General features: G+C 48.4%; 1 protein-coding gene across 1 annotated transcript; it reads left to right on the top strand.

The window, feature by feature from the left end:
* Nucleotides 1–578: 578 nt before the first annotated feature.
* Nucleotides 579–10,425, top strand: SYP (synaptophysin; the record flags this gene model as incomplete). Its single annotated transcript, XM_080909934.1, has 6 exons — nucleotides 579–614; nucleotides 1,738–1,803; nucleotides 2,825–2,949; nucleotides 5,772–5,970; nucleotides 6,640–6,831; nucleotides 10,099–10,425. The coding sequence occupies 6 exons, from the start codon at nucleotides 579–581 to the stop codon at nucleotides 10,423–10,425; spliced, it is 945 nt and encodes a 314-aa protein (XP_080766060.1).
* Nucleotides 10,426–14,726: the final 4,301 nt, after the last annotated feature.

Below are 14,726 nucleotides of genomic sequence, written 5' to 3'. Positions count from 1 at the left end.
GAGACAAAAATATGAAACGGTTAGAGTTTGGATGTGATTAAAATGCAAGTTTTCCAAAAGGAACCCTCTAGGCCTTGAACTGTCTTTAAACCGTGGAGATGTTTAAACTGCAAAGATTCTGAACACTGCCATTACCTAGCTGTGTGACCTTGTGCAAGTCACTTAATCTCTCTGGAGACTCATTTTCCGCATCTGTAAAAACAGGACTAATAGTCACTGCTACATGGGGATTAAATGAGCGAACACACTTAACAAACAGCATTTGGCTTGGCAAAATATCATCCTGTAGACTGAGCGGTCCTCCTAACCCCAGAGCTACCTGTTTTCTGGAAAGGACCCTTCTCTCTGAAACCCACAGCCTCTAGCCTCCCGGGTGGAATGGCCGCAGGCTAGCTGGGGCGGGCGAGGGGTGAGGCGGGGGGGGGGGAGCTATGATGCGCAGGCGCTCGCGCAAAAGATAGACAGGGTGCTAGGGGCGGGGCTGCCACCGACTGGGCTGTTCCGACGATCGCGCGCCGCCCCCGCCGCTCCCCGCGCCCGCCCTTGCTACCAGGCACCTTCCGCCCCCCGCATTGCTGATGCTGCTGCTGGCAGACATGGACGTGGTGAATCAGGTACGCTCTCCAGCACCGTGGACAGAGCCCGGCGCTTGCGGAAACCTGGGTGGCTTTAGCCCTTGGACTCTGAGAGGTGGTGGCGAGGACAGAGATACGGTCTCTGGGGCTGGAGCTGGGCTTGGGGCTGGGTCTGGGGCCAGGGGTCTGCAGCAGGCAAATGGAAGGAGGGAGGTGAAGAAAAGGAGTGCGCTCTTTGCCGCAGCGAGAGCTGTCCTCACTGCCGCAGAGGGGACCTCCAGATGCCCCAAAAGAACTGTGGACCTGGAGGGGGAGAAACGGGGACTCGGGTCTAGGAAGAGGGCAAAGGGGTAGAGGAAGGGAGGGGAGAATGAAAAAAGACTTGGGGGGCTGCAGATGAGCTAGGAAATAGAGCGACAGAAGGTGTGGGGGCGGGGTGGGGGAGGGTTGGCGCCCGCCTCTCCCAAAAAGAATGCACCCCGGTAGATGACCACCCTTTCACCCCCGGAGCAGATCTGGAGGGGGATGATCCAATTTTGCCTCTCCAAAACCCCCCAGCCTCCTCGTTCCCAGCGCATGTCCAGTAAACCCATGCCCCAGCTCTCTCCCACCTTAAGAGATCACCTCCGCCATCTCCCTCTTCTTCGTCACCTCGAAATTGGCTTCCTCCCTAACTGGTAGCGACCCCTCCCCATCTCCTCAGACGCAACCACCTTCATCTGACTCACCTTTACCACTGCAGACCTCTCCCCTCTGCTGTTGTGACTCACCTTCAGCACTTGGTGCCCCCTCCCCCACTCTAATGAACCCCATCTTCTTCCACTCAACCTTTTCTCCTATCTGACTCACCTTTAAGCAGTTCAGACCTTCCTTCGCTAACTAGTCTGGACCCCCATCTATTTTCTAGCCCCAACCTCCTCTGCCATGTGACTCATCACCTCACACTTCACCACTCCTGAACCCTAGGGGATTTGCTGAGACCCTGATGTTTACTCCTTCCCCAATGTGTCGTTTTTTCTCCTCCTCACTCCTTCTCCATATGTCACCCACTCCCGGAGGGTCACATGTCCTATCTCCAGGGATCATTGCCTAGCAGCCTGGCCCCTCACCTCCATTCCTATTCCCCACACCCCTTCCCCCTCCCCACTGTTTTTCTCCTCAGCTGGTGGCTGGGGGTCAGTTCCGGGTGGTCAAGGAGCCCCTTGGCTTCGTGAAGGTGCTGCAGTGGGTGAGTGTGGTCCGGGGTTGTGGGGGGGGGGATGATACTAGAGGAGATGGTGATGATGGGGTCCGGAAAAGCAGAGGGGTGAGACAGGAGGAGTCTTACTGAACTGGCGGGGTGGAATTACAGGAGTGGAAGGACATGAGGGAATTGGGCTCCAGAGTAAGGTCCCAGGGATTTAAGGACAGGGAACAGAAGGCTATGACGTCACATCAAGCCGAGGGTACCCTGTTGTGAAGTGACAGATTGTGACGTCCTACCTCCTCTGTTGAACTAAAGGAAGAAGGGATGGGAGGTGGAGCCTGAAGCCTCCTGCTGAAAGTGAAATGTAAAAGCAGAAAAAACCAGAGAGGGCGAAGGAGACAGAGTCTGAGAGGCAGGGAATGGCAGCAATGGCAGTGCTGAGCAAAAGAGATGCGAGCCGGGGAGCTGTTCACGGAGCAGGGAAATGTGTAGGGTAGAGAAAGAGTGCACACAGATGTAGAGGCTCTCAAAAGAGAAAGCAGAAGGCAAGAGACGTAAGGCACAAGGGAGCCATAGAGACCTTGTGAGAGACAGAGAAGAACAGACAAGCAGAGCAAGAAACAGTCGTGCAGAGACAGCCGCTCACGGGGCAGGGGAGGGGGGAGGTGAGGGAGAGGGAGAGAAGATTAATGGGGGAAAGTGTGTGTATGTGTACGAGAGAGGAAAGAACATGCATAAAAGACACAGAGAGATACTGAGACAGAGATACAATGAGGATGAGAGAAAGGGGAAGGGAAAGAAGAAAGGAAAGAAGGGGGGAGGGAAGGGAAGGAGAAGCCAAAGCACCTAGAGGTAAAAGCAGAGAGACACAGGGAAAGAGAAACAGCCACACCCCTGTAATCAGCTTGTGCTAGGACCCGATGAGCCCTGATTAGGGGAGTGGGGGTGGGGACCTCTCCATCTGCTACTGTCTGTGCTGCCCCCCTCAATCTGTCCAGAGGAGGGCACTCCCTCCCCCACGCATACAGGCTCATTACAGCCATCCACCTCCCCGCTACCCAAGGTCTTTGCCATCTTCGCCTTTGCTACGTGCGGCAGCTACAGCGGAGAGCTTCGGCTGAGCGTGGAGTGTGCCAACAAGACGGAGAGTGCCCTCAACATCGAAGTCGAATTTGAGTACCCCTTCAGGTGTGCCCCTGCCCTGATATCCTGAGACCTTTGAGGCCACAGCCACTGGGATCACCACCCGTGCACCGAACACTTGCTGTGTAACTGGTACCGCCCTAGCTTTCTGTGACAGCTGGTGTGCAAGCTAGTCACAGGGTGTCATCCTCTCTGGCTATATTCTGGCCAAGGGGAGTAATAGAGAACAGGAAATTAGTAAGTTTCATAAGTAAATGACGGCGCTGGGGCTGTAGTCAGTGGTAGAGAGCTTGCACAGCAAGACCCTCGGTTCCGGGAGCGGGGCATGCAAAGGCATCATTACCTGTGTGTACACCTCAAAGCAGTAAATGCTCAGTTAATGCCAGTCCCTGCCTGGGCATGGTGGAAAATTTTTGTAATCCCAGAACTTGAGAGGCTATACCAGAAAAATTGTGATGACTTCCGGGCCACCTTTGGATATAAAGTGAGATCCTATCTCAAACTAAGGGGGTGCTCAGCAGATAAGGGCACTTGCCACTGAGCCTGACAACCTGAGTTTGATCCCTGTGTCGCATGTGGCACAAAGAACAGACTTCCCTGACCTCCACACATGAGCGGTGACACACATGCACCTACATAACACACATGCACTGCATACACACAGGTATGCACACACCAAATACATAGAATGCAGTTTAAAAAATACGTTTTAGTTAACATCATTTACTTCTCAAACAGACCAAATTCCCTATCCTCATAGCTCTACGTCAGAACAGAGAGGATAACTGCAAATGCAGATAAATACTAGATGTGGGAAATCATGGGGCCAAATTAGACATTCCTGATATTTACCGCGTCCCCACCGTGTACCAGGCACTATGCTAGGTACTAGGTGTACATGAGTAAGGACAAGCTGAAAGAGCTACTGTCTCCTAAGGATGGGGAGGCAGACTGGGATACAGACCAATGGTTTCACTAAACTTTTCTTGACTATTGAACTAAACCATATAACAGTTAGGCTCTTGACATCCTCATCTGTAAACAGAGTAAATACTGATGCCCTACAGGTGATAGAACACTGCCACTAAGCTGATACTTGTAAAGCATTCAGTACAGTGTCTGGGACACAAGAAGTGCTCGGCATAAGCTCGTTAAATATAAAAATTCAGATTTAGGGGAAAAATTGGAAGGTAGGCGTTGGGGAACACCAAGGATAAATGGAAACCCAAAGTGTCCCACACTAGGGAGAGGGAAGCTCCGGCCCTGAGCAGTAATAGAAACAGGAAATGATGGAGGAGCACAGGGGTATCCAGATTCAAACAAGCCAGGGAGGAAAGAGTTTGGAGACTGAGGGTATGGCTCAGTGGCAAAGCACTTGTCTAGCATGCCCTGGGTTCTACCCCCAGTACTTTGGAGGAGGAGGAGAAACACAGACAGACAGACAGACAGACACACACACACACACACACACACACACACACACACACACACACGCAAAGCCCTCTGTGAACTCCCCATAGGACCTTCCATGCTCAGGACCACTGCTATACAAGGACACCAATTCTATTTGCTCAGTCACAGGATCCTGTCTCCAACCTGAGCCCAGCGCTATGGCTCCCCAGGCCATTTCCACTCCGCCTACACATAAGCCCCCCATCACAGCACAGGAAAGGAAGGCCAATGTCTTTCCAGACTGTCCCTCACACATCCTGTTCCAAGATCCCTTCTACCCTTCTGTCTTTTCCTATTTTGTAGCTGTTTGGCTTCTCTGCCAAACATGCATTTGTTTTCTCTCTCAAGTACATAAAGCAGGACATAGAAAATAGTCAACATGGTTTAGGAGGAGACAGGATTCATACAGAAGTTCTGTCCTTTCTCTACTGCATGCATGACTTCATGCAAGCAAATGCACTTCTCTGAACCTGTTCCCATCTCTGTGCATTTCACCCCAAAAACACTGTTTGAGGAGCTAATAGGTGTCAGCATGGTTCCAGATCCTTGGGTTCTATCAGAAAAAGAAAAAAAAAAAAAGAGGAATAAGGTCAACCCCCTCATAGGTATGGGGGGGAGCAAGGTTAAAAAAACAAAACCCAGGGCTGAGAAGATAGCTTTGTCAGTAAAGTATTTGCGTTACAAATGTGAGGACTTGAACTTGAAGCCCAGAACCCAATTAAGCAAAGCCCGACATGGTGGCTCATGCTAGAATCTATGCCGGTCAGCTCAGGGTAATTGGCAAGTTCTAAACCAGAGGGAGACCCTCTTTCCAAAGGGGGGTGGCACCTGAGGAGCAAGACATGAGGTTGAACTCTGGCTGTCACAAGTTTGTGCAACTGCATACATACCAACATATGTGCGCCTACACACACGTGCACACTCATGCACACATGAATAAGGTACAAGTTGTAATCATCAGCAATGTTTTCTTTACATCGAAGTGCAGGAGGCCTTTAATGAGAAGCTGATAGTTAAGCAGAGTTGGAAGGGGCTGAAAGAATAAGGCATGAAAGCTATCTTAAGGAAGAGCAAACCCACTCGTGATCTTAGCCAAAAGGCTGAGAAACCGTAAGGGAAGAATGTTCCTGTTAAAGAGATCAGCCAGTGCAAAGGCCCTAAGGTAGAGAGATACATGTCACATTCTACGATGAATTCAGAGGCTGCAGTGAGGGAGAGGGCACCACCCAGTGAGGGATGAATGCCACAGATCTTACCAGGATGCTTTCAGCAATCAATGGTACATTGCAAGTGCTCTGTGAATGGTCATTTCCTCCTCTTCCTGGGACCTCAAAACAGTCTGGGATACCCTTGGCCAGGAAGGTGAGAAAGGGATTCTGGGAGCCTGGGCCCCACCTGGACACCTCTCTCTGCAGGCTGCACCAAGTGTACTTTGATGCACCCTCCTGCGTCAAAGGGGGCACCACCAAGATCTTCCTAGTTGGGGACTACTCCTCCTCGGCTGAATTCTTTGTCACCGTGGCTGTGTTTGCCTTCCTCTACTCCATGGGGGCCCTGGCCACCTACATCTTCCTGCAGAACAAGTACCGGGAGAACAACAAAGGGCCTATGATGGTGAGTCCCCACAACTGATTGCCATGCCATGACCAAGTCCATGAGGCCGCAGGGGTCCGGCTCATTTGGCTCCCAGGCCAAACAGAGTCCTAGACAGGCCCAGACCCAAGCAGCCCAACACTGCTGAGGCTGCTGTCTCCAAGACTCCATCCACACTGGGTGTCATAGACTCATGGGGGCATACTCACAGCCCACACAGAACACCAGACTGGCCCACATACCTAACCAAACCATCTCTCACACATCCACACAGACTAGATCAAAAGGAGCACCGAGGTTCACTATGACAGTCAAGCATGTCACCCTGCCACACAGACACTGAGTCCTACACAGAGAGGTTCCCACACCCTCATCCCAGACATCGAATGACACATATTCCCACATGCAAATAAAAGTGGTTAGACACTTCTCTCAGATTCAGAAACACCCCACGGAGTTAGTTCCTCCCTCAACATCGGCGCCCACGCCTCACTAGCATACTCCCTCTGTAGCATAGACATGTACGAAACTCAAGCTGAGACCTTCAGGTGAAAACAGTGTGAGTTTCAGAGCTGCAAAGGCAGAAAAGAGACGAGCCTCTTCTAGAGGACCCCCTTCCCACAAAGACGGGGCTCAGGACTCAGCATGAAGCAGTGCATTCACGGTAACATCTTCCTCACCCCTGCCTAGGACTTTCTGGCCACAGCAGTGTTCGCTTTCATGTGGCTAGTTAGCTCATCCGCCTGGGCCAAAGGCCTATCCGATGTGAAGATGGCCACGGACCCAGAGAACATTATCAAGGAGATGCCTATGTGCCGCCAGACAGGGAACACATGCAAGGAACTGAGGGACCCTGTGACTTCAGGACTCAACACCTCAGTGGTAAGCCCTGGGAAGCTGGCTGGGCTGGAAGAGAAAAGCTGGGAGACACAGTCTGGCACGGGAAGTGGTGGAGACAGAGAATGGGAAGAGAGTTGGGAGATCCAGGGGGGCTCCCAGGAGGAGGCACACAACAAAAGAAGGTTGAACAATTATAACCACATACTATCTGTCCCTAGTACAGGAACATGAAGTCTTTCGGATTAGGCGGGGAAAACTGGACCCAGTCCAGTTATGCCAAAGCTCCTGAAATTCAGGAACCTTTTAGAATTTTATTTCCTTAAATGCCAAAGAACACGATCTGGAAATGTTTTCCTACTTGGCCGCCCTCTAGTGGCTAGAAACAATCTGGACATAGGTCCTGTCACTTGGCAAACTCTGTGACCTACCACAAGGAACAAGCCTCTCTCCGGGATCATTTTGAGCATGAGAACTAAAGGCTGGTGATAGGGACTACTCCTCATGAGTATTCACCCAAGTCACAACACACAAAACGGTTTGGAAGAAAAGCTCAACACAAGATTACATCCTATATCAATATTACAGATGCTAAGATTTGAACTCTTCATTTTTCCTGCCACTTGCCGAATGTATAATCTTGGATAATTTAGCCTGTCTGAACTTGGCTTTAAAATGGACATAACAAAGGCTAGAGATGTGGCCCAGAAGTTAAGAGCACTTGCTGCTCAGCCAGGTGGTGGTGGTACACACTTTTAGTTCCAGCACTCAGGAGGCAGAGGCAGTTCAGAGTTGGAGACCAGCCTAGTCTACAGAGATATTTCCAGGACAGCCAAGGCTACACCCTATCTAGGGTTGGTGGCAGGAAGGGACAGCATTTGCTGTTCACGAAGAGTACCCACGTTCAGTTCTTAACATCCATAATTCTCCGAGGGGATTTATGGGTATGCAGGTGATACGTATGCATGCATGTGGGCAAAAGTCTTACACACATAAACCAAAATGTAAAGGTCTTTTAAAACACAAAATAAGATGGAGGTATCAGCCCACGTGTGGTGGCATAGGCCTGTAGTGCTAGCACTTGGGTCACATAAGCCCAGGGAGTTCTGGGCCAGCCTGGGCAACATTTTGAGACTGTGCCAAAACAAACAGAATAAAATGTAGGTCTTACTTTCTGTTTAAACATGGATTTTATTTTATTTATTTATTTTAACTTTTTATTTATTTTGATTTTCTTTTTTAATAATTTTGTTTGTTTGTTTATTATAAGTACACGGTAGCTGTCTTCAGACACACCAGAAGAGGGCATCAGATCCCATTACAGATGATTGTGAGCCACCATGTGGTTGCTGGGATTTGAACTCAGGACCTCTGGAAGAGCAGTCAGGGCTCTTAACCCCTGGGCCATCTCTCCAGCTCTTGTTTTGGTTTTCTGACACAGGGTTTCCCTGTGTAGCCCTAGCTGTTCTGGAACTTGCTCTGTAGATCACCAGCTCAAACCTGAAACATTAAGGAAACCAAGAAAGGTGCGCAGAAGAGGGTGTGACATATAGCAAATGGCATATAGAATTTTGTTTTTAAATATTTCATATATGCTCCATATTTATTTGTAATTTTTAAATTGTTTTTTAATAGTATATACTTAGCTGGGCACATGGTAGCACATGCTTTTAATCCCAGCATTTGGGAGCGGAGGCAGGTGGATCTCTGAGAGTTTGAGGCCAGCCTAATGTACAAAGAGAGTTTGAGGTCAACCAGGGCTGCAGAGTGAGACCCTGTCTTAAAAAAAAAAGTATATACTTAGAGCCAAGGACATTAATATATGCCTGTAAACCTAACACTCAAAAGATTACTTTTTAAAATATTTTATTTATTTTATGTATATGAGTGTCACTTGCATTCTTGGTGCCTGTGGAGGTTAAGAAAGGGTGCTGGTTATCCTGAAACTGGAATTACAGGTGTCTGTGGGCCACCATGTGGTTGCTGGGCATCAAACCTGGATCCTAATCTCTGAGCCATTGTTCTAGCCCCAGGGCTAATTTAAAGCCAAACTGACCTACATTCATTCATCCTTGGATAAATGGCAAAACCCTGTCTCAAAAACAAACAAAGCAAAAAAAGAACAATTAAAAATTAAAAGAAAAAGAGGGGCTAGAGGGTGGTTAAAAGCATTTCTTGCTCTTCCTGAGGATGGGAGTTCAATTTCTAGAATTCTTTAATCCTATCACTTGGTAGGCACAGGCTAGCCTGGTCTACACATTGAGGTCCATGGCTGCCAAGCTACATAGTAAAAGCTTGTCTCAACGTCCACAAAAAACACTTGAGAAGCAGAGGCATGTAGATTTCTGTGAATTTGAGGCCAGCCTCATCTACATAAGGAGTTCCAGGACAGCCAAGATCTGGAATGTAAAAAGACCCTGTCTCAAAAAACAACCAAAAATGTTATATATGTACATGTCTAAGTTTTATACATATGCATCTATGTGCTGAGTTGTATATACATGTTTATATGTGCACCAATTAGTGATATCTATTTCTTTAAAATGTAATTTATATATTTTATAAATTTAAATGTACTATATTTTGTACATGTATAAACATGTATACTTAGTAAGTATGTACTCAAATATATTTTTTAAATTAGGGGATTTAGTTTGGTTTTTTGGGGGGGGGTATTTTGTTTGGTTGGTTGGTTGGTTTAGACAGGGTCTACTTATGTGTCCATGGCTGTACTGGTGCTCACTATGCAAATCAGGCTGGCCTCGAACTCACAGAGCTCTGCTTGCCTATGCCTCCCGGGTGCTGGAATGAAGACTGTACTACCACACCCAACCCTAAAAATGAGTTGAGGCTGACTTTCATGTAGCACAGGCTAGCCTCAAAATAAGAACTTAAAGCAAGACTTGAATTTCTGGGCAGTGGAGGCAGAGACAAGCCCCAAGCCAACCTCGTCTACAGACTGAGTTCCAGACAACCAGGGCTTAACAGAGAGACCCTGTAGCAAAAACCAAAAAACAACAACAATAAAACTAGCCTTGAATTAATCACACTGCCTCCAACTCCCTAGGACTACAGACGAGGACCATCAGGATCAAATACTGTACATGTATACACTGATATAAGTTCAACATCAATGGGAATCTAAATCCTGACAAACTGCTCCATTCCCAAGTTTTTCCGTACGCTGATAGTCACAGAGGCCGACGAATTTATGCCCTAAAAATGCCCACCCCTGTTCACTCAACCCCAAAGTCCCTGGGACTGTCAAGACAACAGGTAAGAGACAACAGCGTTGGTCATGTCTCCCTGCAGGTGTTTGGCTTCCTGAACCTGGTGCTCTGGGTTGGCAACCTATGGTTCGTGTTCAAAGAGACAGGCTGGGCCGCCCCATTCATGCGCGCACCCCCAGGCGCCCCGGAAAAGCAACCAGCACCTGGCGATGCCTACGGCGATGCGGGCTACGGGCAGGGCCCCGGAGGCTATGGGCCCCAGGACTCCTACGGGCCTCAGGGTGGTTATCAACCCGATTACGGGCAGCCAGCCAGCGGTGGTGGCGGTGGCTACGGGCCTCAGGGCGACTACGGGCAGCAAGGTTACGGCCAACAGGGTGCGCCCACCTCCTTCTCCAATCAGATGTAATCTGGTGAGTGACAAATGGGCGGATGCGGTAGACAGGAAGCATGCGAGAAATGAAGTTTGAAGGAACCAATAGATAGGCAGAACTACAAGAAAATTGAATTGGGGAAAATAGCCAATGAAAAGAGAGCATGAGAAGGAAAGGGCAGGAGCAGTGCCCAGAGTAACCAATGAAAGAAGAGTAGGGGCACTTGCGCAGTGGAGACTCACCAGAGTGGTCTACGTTTCCAAGAAGGGAAGGGGAGGTGGGTCTTGCAAATGATTGGTAAACCAATAGGAGGTAAGGCCAGTAGACGGAGGAAGGTAAACACGGTGAGTTTTGAAGGTTACCAGTGAGAAAGCAGGATGTAGGTCAGCTGCTACCTCTCCTTAACCCTTTCATGAAAGAAATAGTTTGGAATGTCAAATGAGGAAAAGGGGATGGGCCTTCTCGTTGAGTCTTTAAAAAATTAATGTGAGGGAGCACATAGAGAATCTCAGCAGAGGCAAGGGGATTGCAAGTTCTCGAGTCCTGCTTGAGATATATATATATATAAAACCCAATCCTGCCTTAAACAGAAAGGAGAAGGTGACCCCACCTAGGTAGGAGTAGATGTGGTCATGGGTGAGACAAGATCCCGAGTCTTCTACAGCATCCCTCATTTAACTGTTCTAAAACTCCTGGGCCAGGCTTTGGGACACGCCTTAAAGCTCAGCACTGGGGGAGGCAGACAGGCAGGTCTCTGGTGAGTTCAAGTCCAGCCTGGTTTGCAAAGCACTTTCCAGGCCACTCGGAGACCCTGTCCAAAGGGGGAAAATCCAGCCCTGTTGATTCCTATTTTCAAAATCTCTGCAGCCTTTTCCGTTTGTTTTTTGTTTGCTTGTTTGTTTTGGGGGTTTTTTTGTTTTGTTTTTTTTTTCACAATTATCTTCCTTAGAGCCCTTCCCAAGTCCCTGATGTCTGTCCCGTTTACAGCAGCCTGTTCTACCACCCAGCATCCTTGAGGCCACTGTCCTAAATTCAAGTCACTATCCTTTCCTCAGATGTCCGTTGTAGCAACTCACTTAAAGTCAACACTATTTCAGACCCGCATATGCAGCACTATCCTGCCTCGCAGACAGTTACTCTGCCTCCTAGCACTCTGTTTCAGCCAAACTGGCCTGGGCCGGGTCTAGGTGTACCGCAGGGCCTTTGCACTTGCTTTTCACACGTACACACCTTTACCTAGTCTTTGCTTTGGTCACTCACTCAATGAGGTTTTTGTTGTTTGTTTGTATGTCTGTCAGAGGAGTTGTTTTGTTTTTATAAGTACTGAGAATTCAACTCACTCCTATACACTAAGCAAGTGTTCTACCACTAGGCTATATATTTAGGCCTCTTTTTATTTTTTATTTTGAGACAGTTTACTAAATTGCCCAGATTATCTTGAACTCTTTCTAGAGCCCAGACAGGCTTTGAATTTGCAATACCCTGTCTCCATCTCCCATATGACTGGGATTCATAGGTCTACACCACCACACCTGGCTTTGTTGTTGCTGTGTTGTTATTATTATTGAGGCAAGATCTCCTGTGGCCAAGGGTGGCCTAGAGCTCCTTATGTCACCAAGGATGGTGTTGAATTCCTGATTGTGCCTCTACCTCCCTGTTTTGCTTTTTGTTTGAGTTAGGGTCCCATTATGGAACCCAAGCTGGCCTCAAACTTGTTTTCCTCCTGCCTCTGCCTCCTAGATTTTGGGATCACAGGCATGTAGCACCAACTACATATCTGGTTGTCTGTCTAAAATACCCCCCTCGTTATCACTCACATTATACCCTGTGTTTTTTCTTCTCACAATTTGTAATTTACTAATTTATGGTTTATGAGTGTATTACACTAGATTGGAGGTCTAGCTAAGACTTATTCATGCTACATGCTTACATCACCTTTTTTTTAAAAAAAAAAAAAACTCTACTTTTACTTAATTATGTGAGTATGAGCCTGTGAATTCAAGTTCAGGAGAAAGGTCAGATTCCTTGGAGCTAAATTTACAGATACTTGTAACCCACCTCGTGTGGGTTCTGTGAGTCAAATGTTGGTCCTCCAGGAATGCAGTAAGCACACTTAACATCATCTCTACAGGCTCACTTGGAGAATCTTTTGTTCTTGTTTTTTTTTTTTTTTTTTTTTTGGTGACAGAGTCTCTCTACATAGCTATGACTGTTCTGGAACTCACTGTGTAGATCAGGCTGGCCTCAAATGTGCCTCTGCCTCCAGAGTGCTGGGATCAAAGGTGTTGCACCACTATGCCTGGCCTATTGTCACCTTATATTAGATAATCTACTAATATGTCATGTTCATTGTGTGAAACCTATCTCCTCCCCAGATATAATGTAAGCCTTACAAAGGTAGGAATACTTTTTTGGCTCAATATGGATTTTCAGCAGTGACTAGAACAGTACTGGTTAATGGGGCTTTTTTGGTTAAGAGGGAGGACCTTACCTGTGCCTTTGGTACCCAGTCTGAGCACGGTTGGTAATATCTTCCCAGTGAGAAGGATGATGCTGACTCCAGACCTGTTAGAGAGGAAAACATTCCAGGCAGAAGAAAAAGCACAGTGTCCCAATCCCTTCCCGGGGGCTTCTACCCTCATCTGGACACCTTCTCCTTTCTGTGTCTTTTCTCTCTACAGATCAGTGAAGTCCACGAAGACCCCACGGGTGGGCAAGAGCTCAAGAGAAGGCCTGCCCCCCTTCCCATCCCCATATCCTAGGTCTCCACCCCTCAGCCCAGGAGACCCTAACTGTCTTTGCTGTTTATATATATATATATATTATATATAAATATCTATTTATCTGTCTGAGCCCTACCTTCACCCACTTCTCCATGCACTAGAGGCCCAGTCCTGAATGGGCTCCTCCCTAAACTTGACCTTGCATTCCTCAGCCCCCATCTGTTCCCCAGCCCTGTCCCTTGAGGTAAAGGGGCTCTCTCTAGAAAGGGGACAGGAAGGGGACCAGACCTTGGCTGCAGGGAGTGGGTCAATGTGACTTTTTCCCCCTTCCTTCTCTCCCTCTGCCCCTCCTAACTCTGGCTCCTCCAGCATCTCCTGAACTTCAGAAGCTCTCAAATGGGAATCCGACCTAAGAGTAGAGCAATAGATGGGTGGATGAGGCTTGGGTGAAATGGGTGGAGAGAAGATGACTTCTGCCGAGAGTTGAATTCCAAACACACTGAATGTGGAGCCTAAAAGGAAAGTGGTGTCCTACTCCTATGGCATTCTGGAATGGGGCTTTAAGGGACCCAAGAGAGTGGTGCTAGGAGGAGTGTGTCTTAAACACACAGTGGGCTCAAGAGTGGGCAGGTTTGGATTGGATCCAGCAAGTCTAGAAGGGGTGTGTCTTGGTACATTCAGGAGTTTGAGTTTGATTCCAAAGAGCTTGAGCAAGGATAGGAGTGGGGTTCGGGGATGATCTAAGCTTGAGATGAGGTCTTGGACAGGATTCCAGACAGGCATATGAAGAGTTGAGGAATGTGTGGTAGTCTCAGAAGAGGAAGCCCATTCTGTAACGGGGAAGAAAAGAAACTGTTTTCAATTGAGTGGAGTTTGAGAGGGTGCAGGAGGCCATGGTTAGGAGCTATGAGGTGAGTTTTGCGAAAAGTAGGAGGGAGTACTCCTGGCCCCTGGGAATTGAGGTAACCTGGGAAGAGCCAAGTATTGTGGTTTGGAGGGTGAGTGAAATGCCCCTTGCTGACTCCCTCAAGAGACAGCTAGATCATCGGAAGACAGAGTCTACAGGTCTGTGGGGCTGGCCTACCTTCTCACCCCTTTCTCTATCCTCTCCCTCCACACTCCTGTCTGTCCCGGAATACTTGGAGGCTGGGTCTGGAGCCCCAATCCTGTACCCTCTGCTGTGTCTGTGATGTTGGTAGTGCCTGTGATCGTGTGTTGCCATTTTGTCTGACTGTGGCCCCTCCCTCTTCCCTCCAGACCCCCCCCTCCCTACTTTCCTGTACCCTTCGGTATTGTTTGAAGACCCCCTCCCCGAGGAAGAGCAAATATGAGAAATTCCCCTCCCACAAATAAACTCCTCAACTACCTAGTCTGCCTGGCTCTGATTTCTCAGTGCGTCCTTGGGGGAGGGGGGCATGCAGAAGGGACAGAAGGCAAGAGCAAAGGAGACTAGAGGAAACTTAGACCCCTATAGCATCCTGCTGAAGCTTCACCCACAAAGTACTCTGAGTCTCATTCTGAGTTAGAAAGGTTTACTGTTCCATTGCTGGCCTTCAAATCCCTCTCTTCCTGGCCACAAGGAAGCCTTCTCAAATCCTCAAGGCCTTTCCAAC

The sequence above is a fragment of the Micromys minutus genome (assembly GCF_963924665.1).
Source record: "Micromys minutus genome assembly, chromosome: X".
Classification (NCBI taxonomy): domain Eukaryota; kingdom Metazoa; phylum Chordata; class Mammalia; order Rodentia; family Muridae; genus Micromys; species Micromys minutus.
This window is presented reverse-complemented; position numbering and strand designations above follow the sequence as displayed.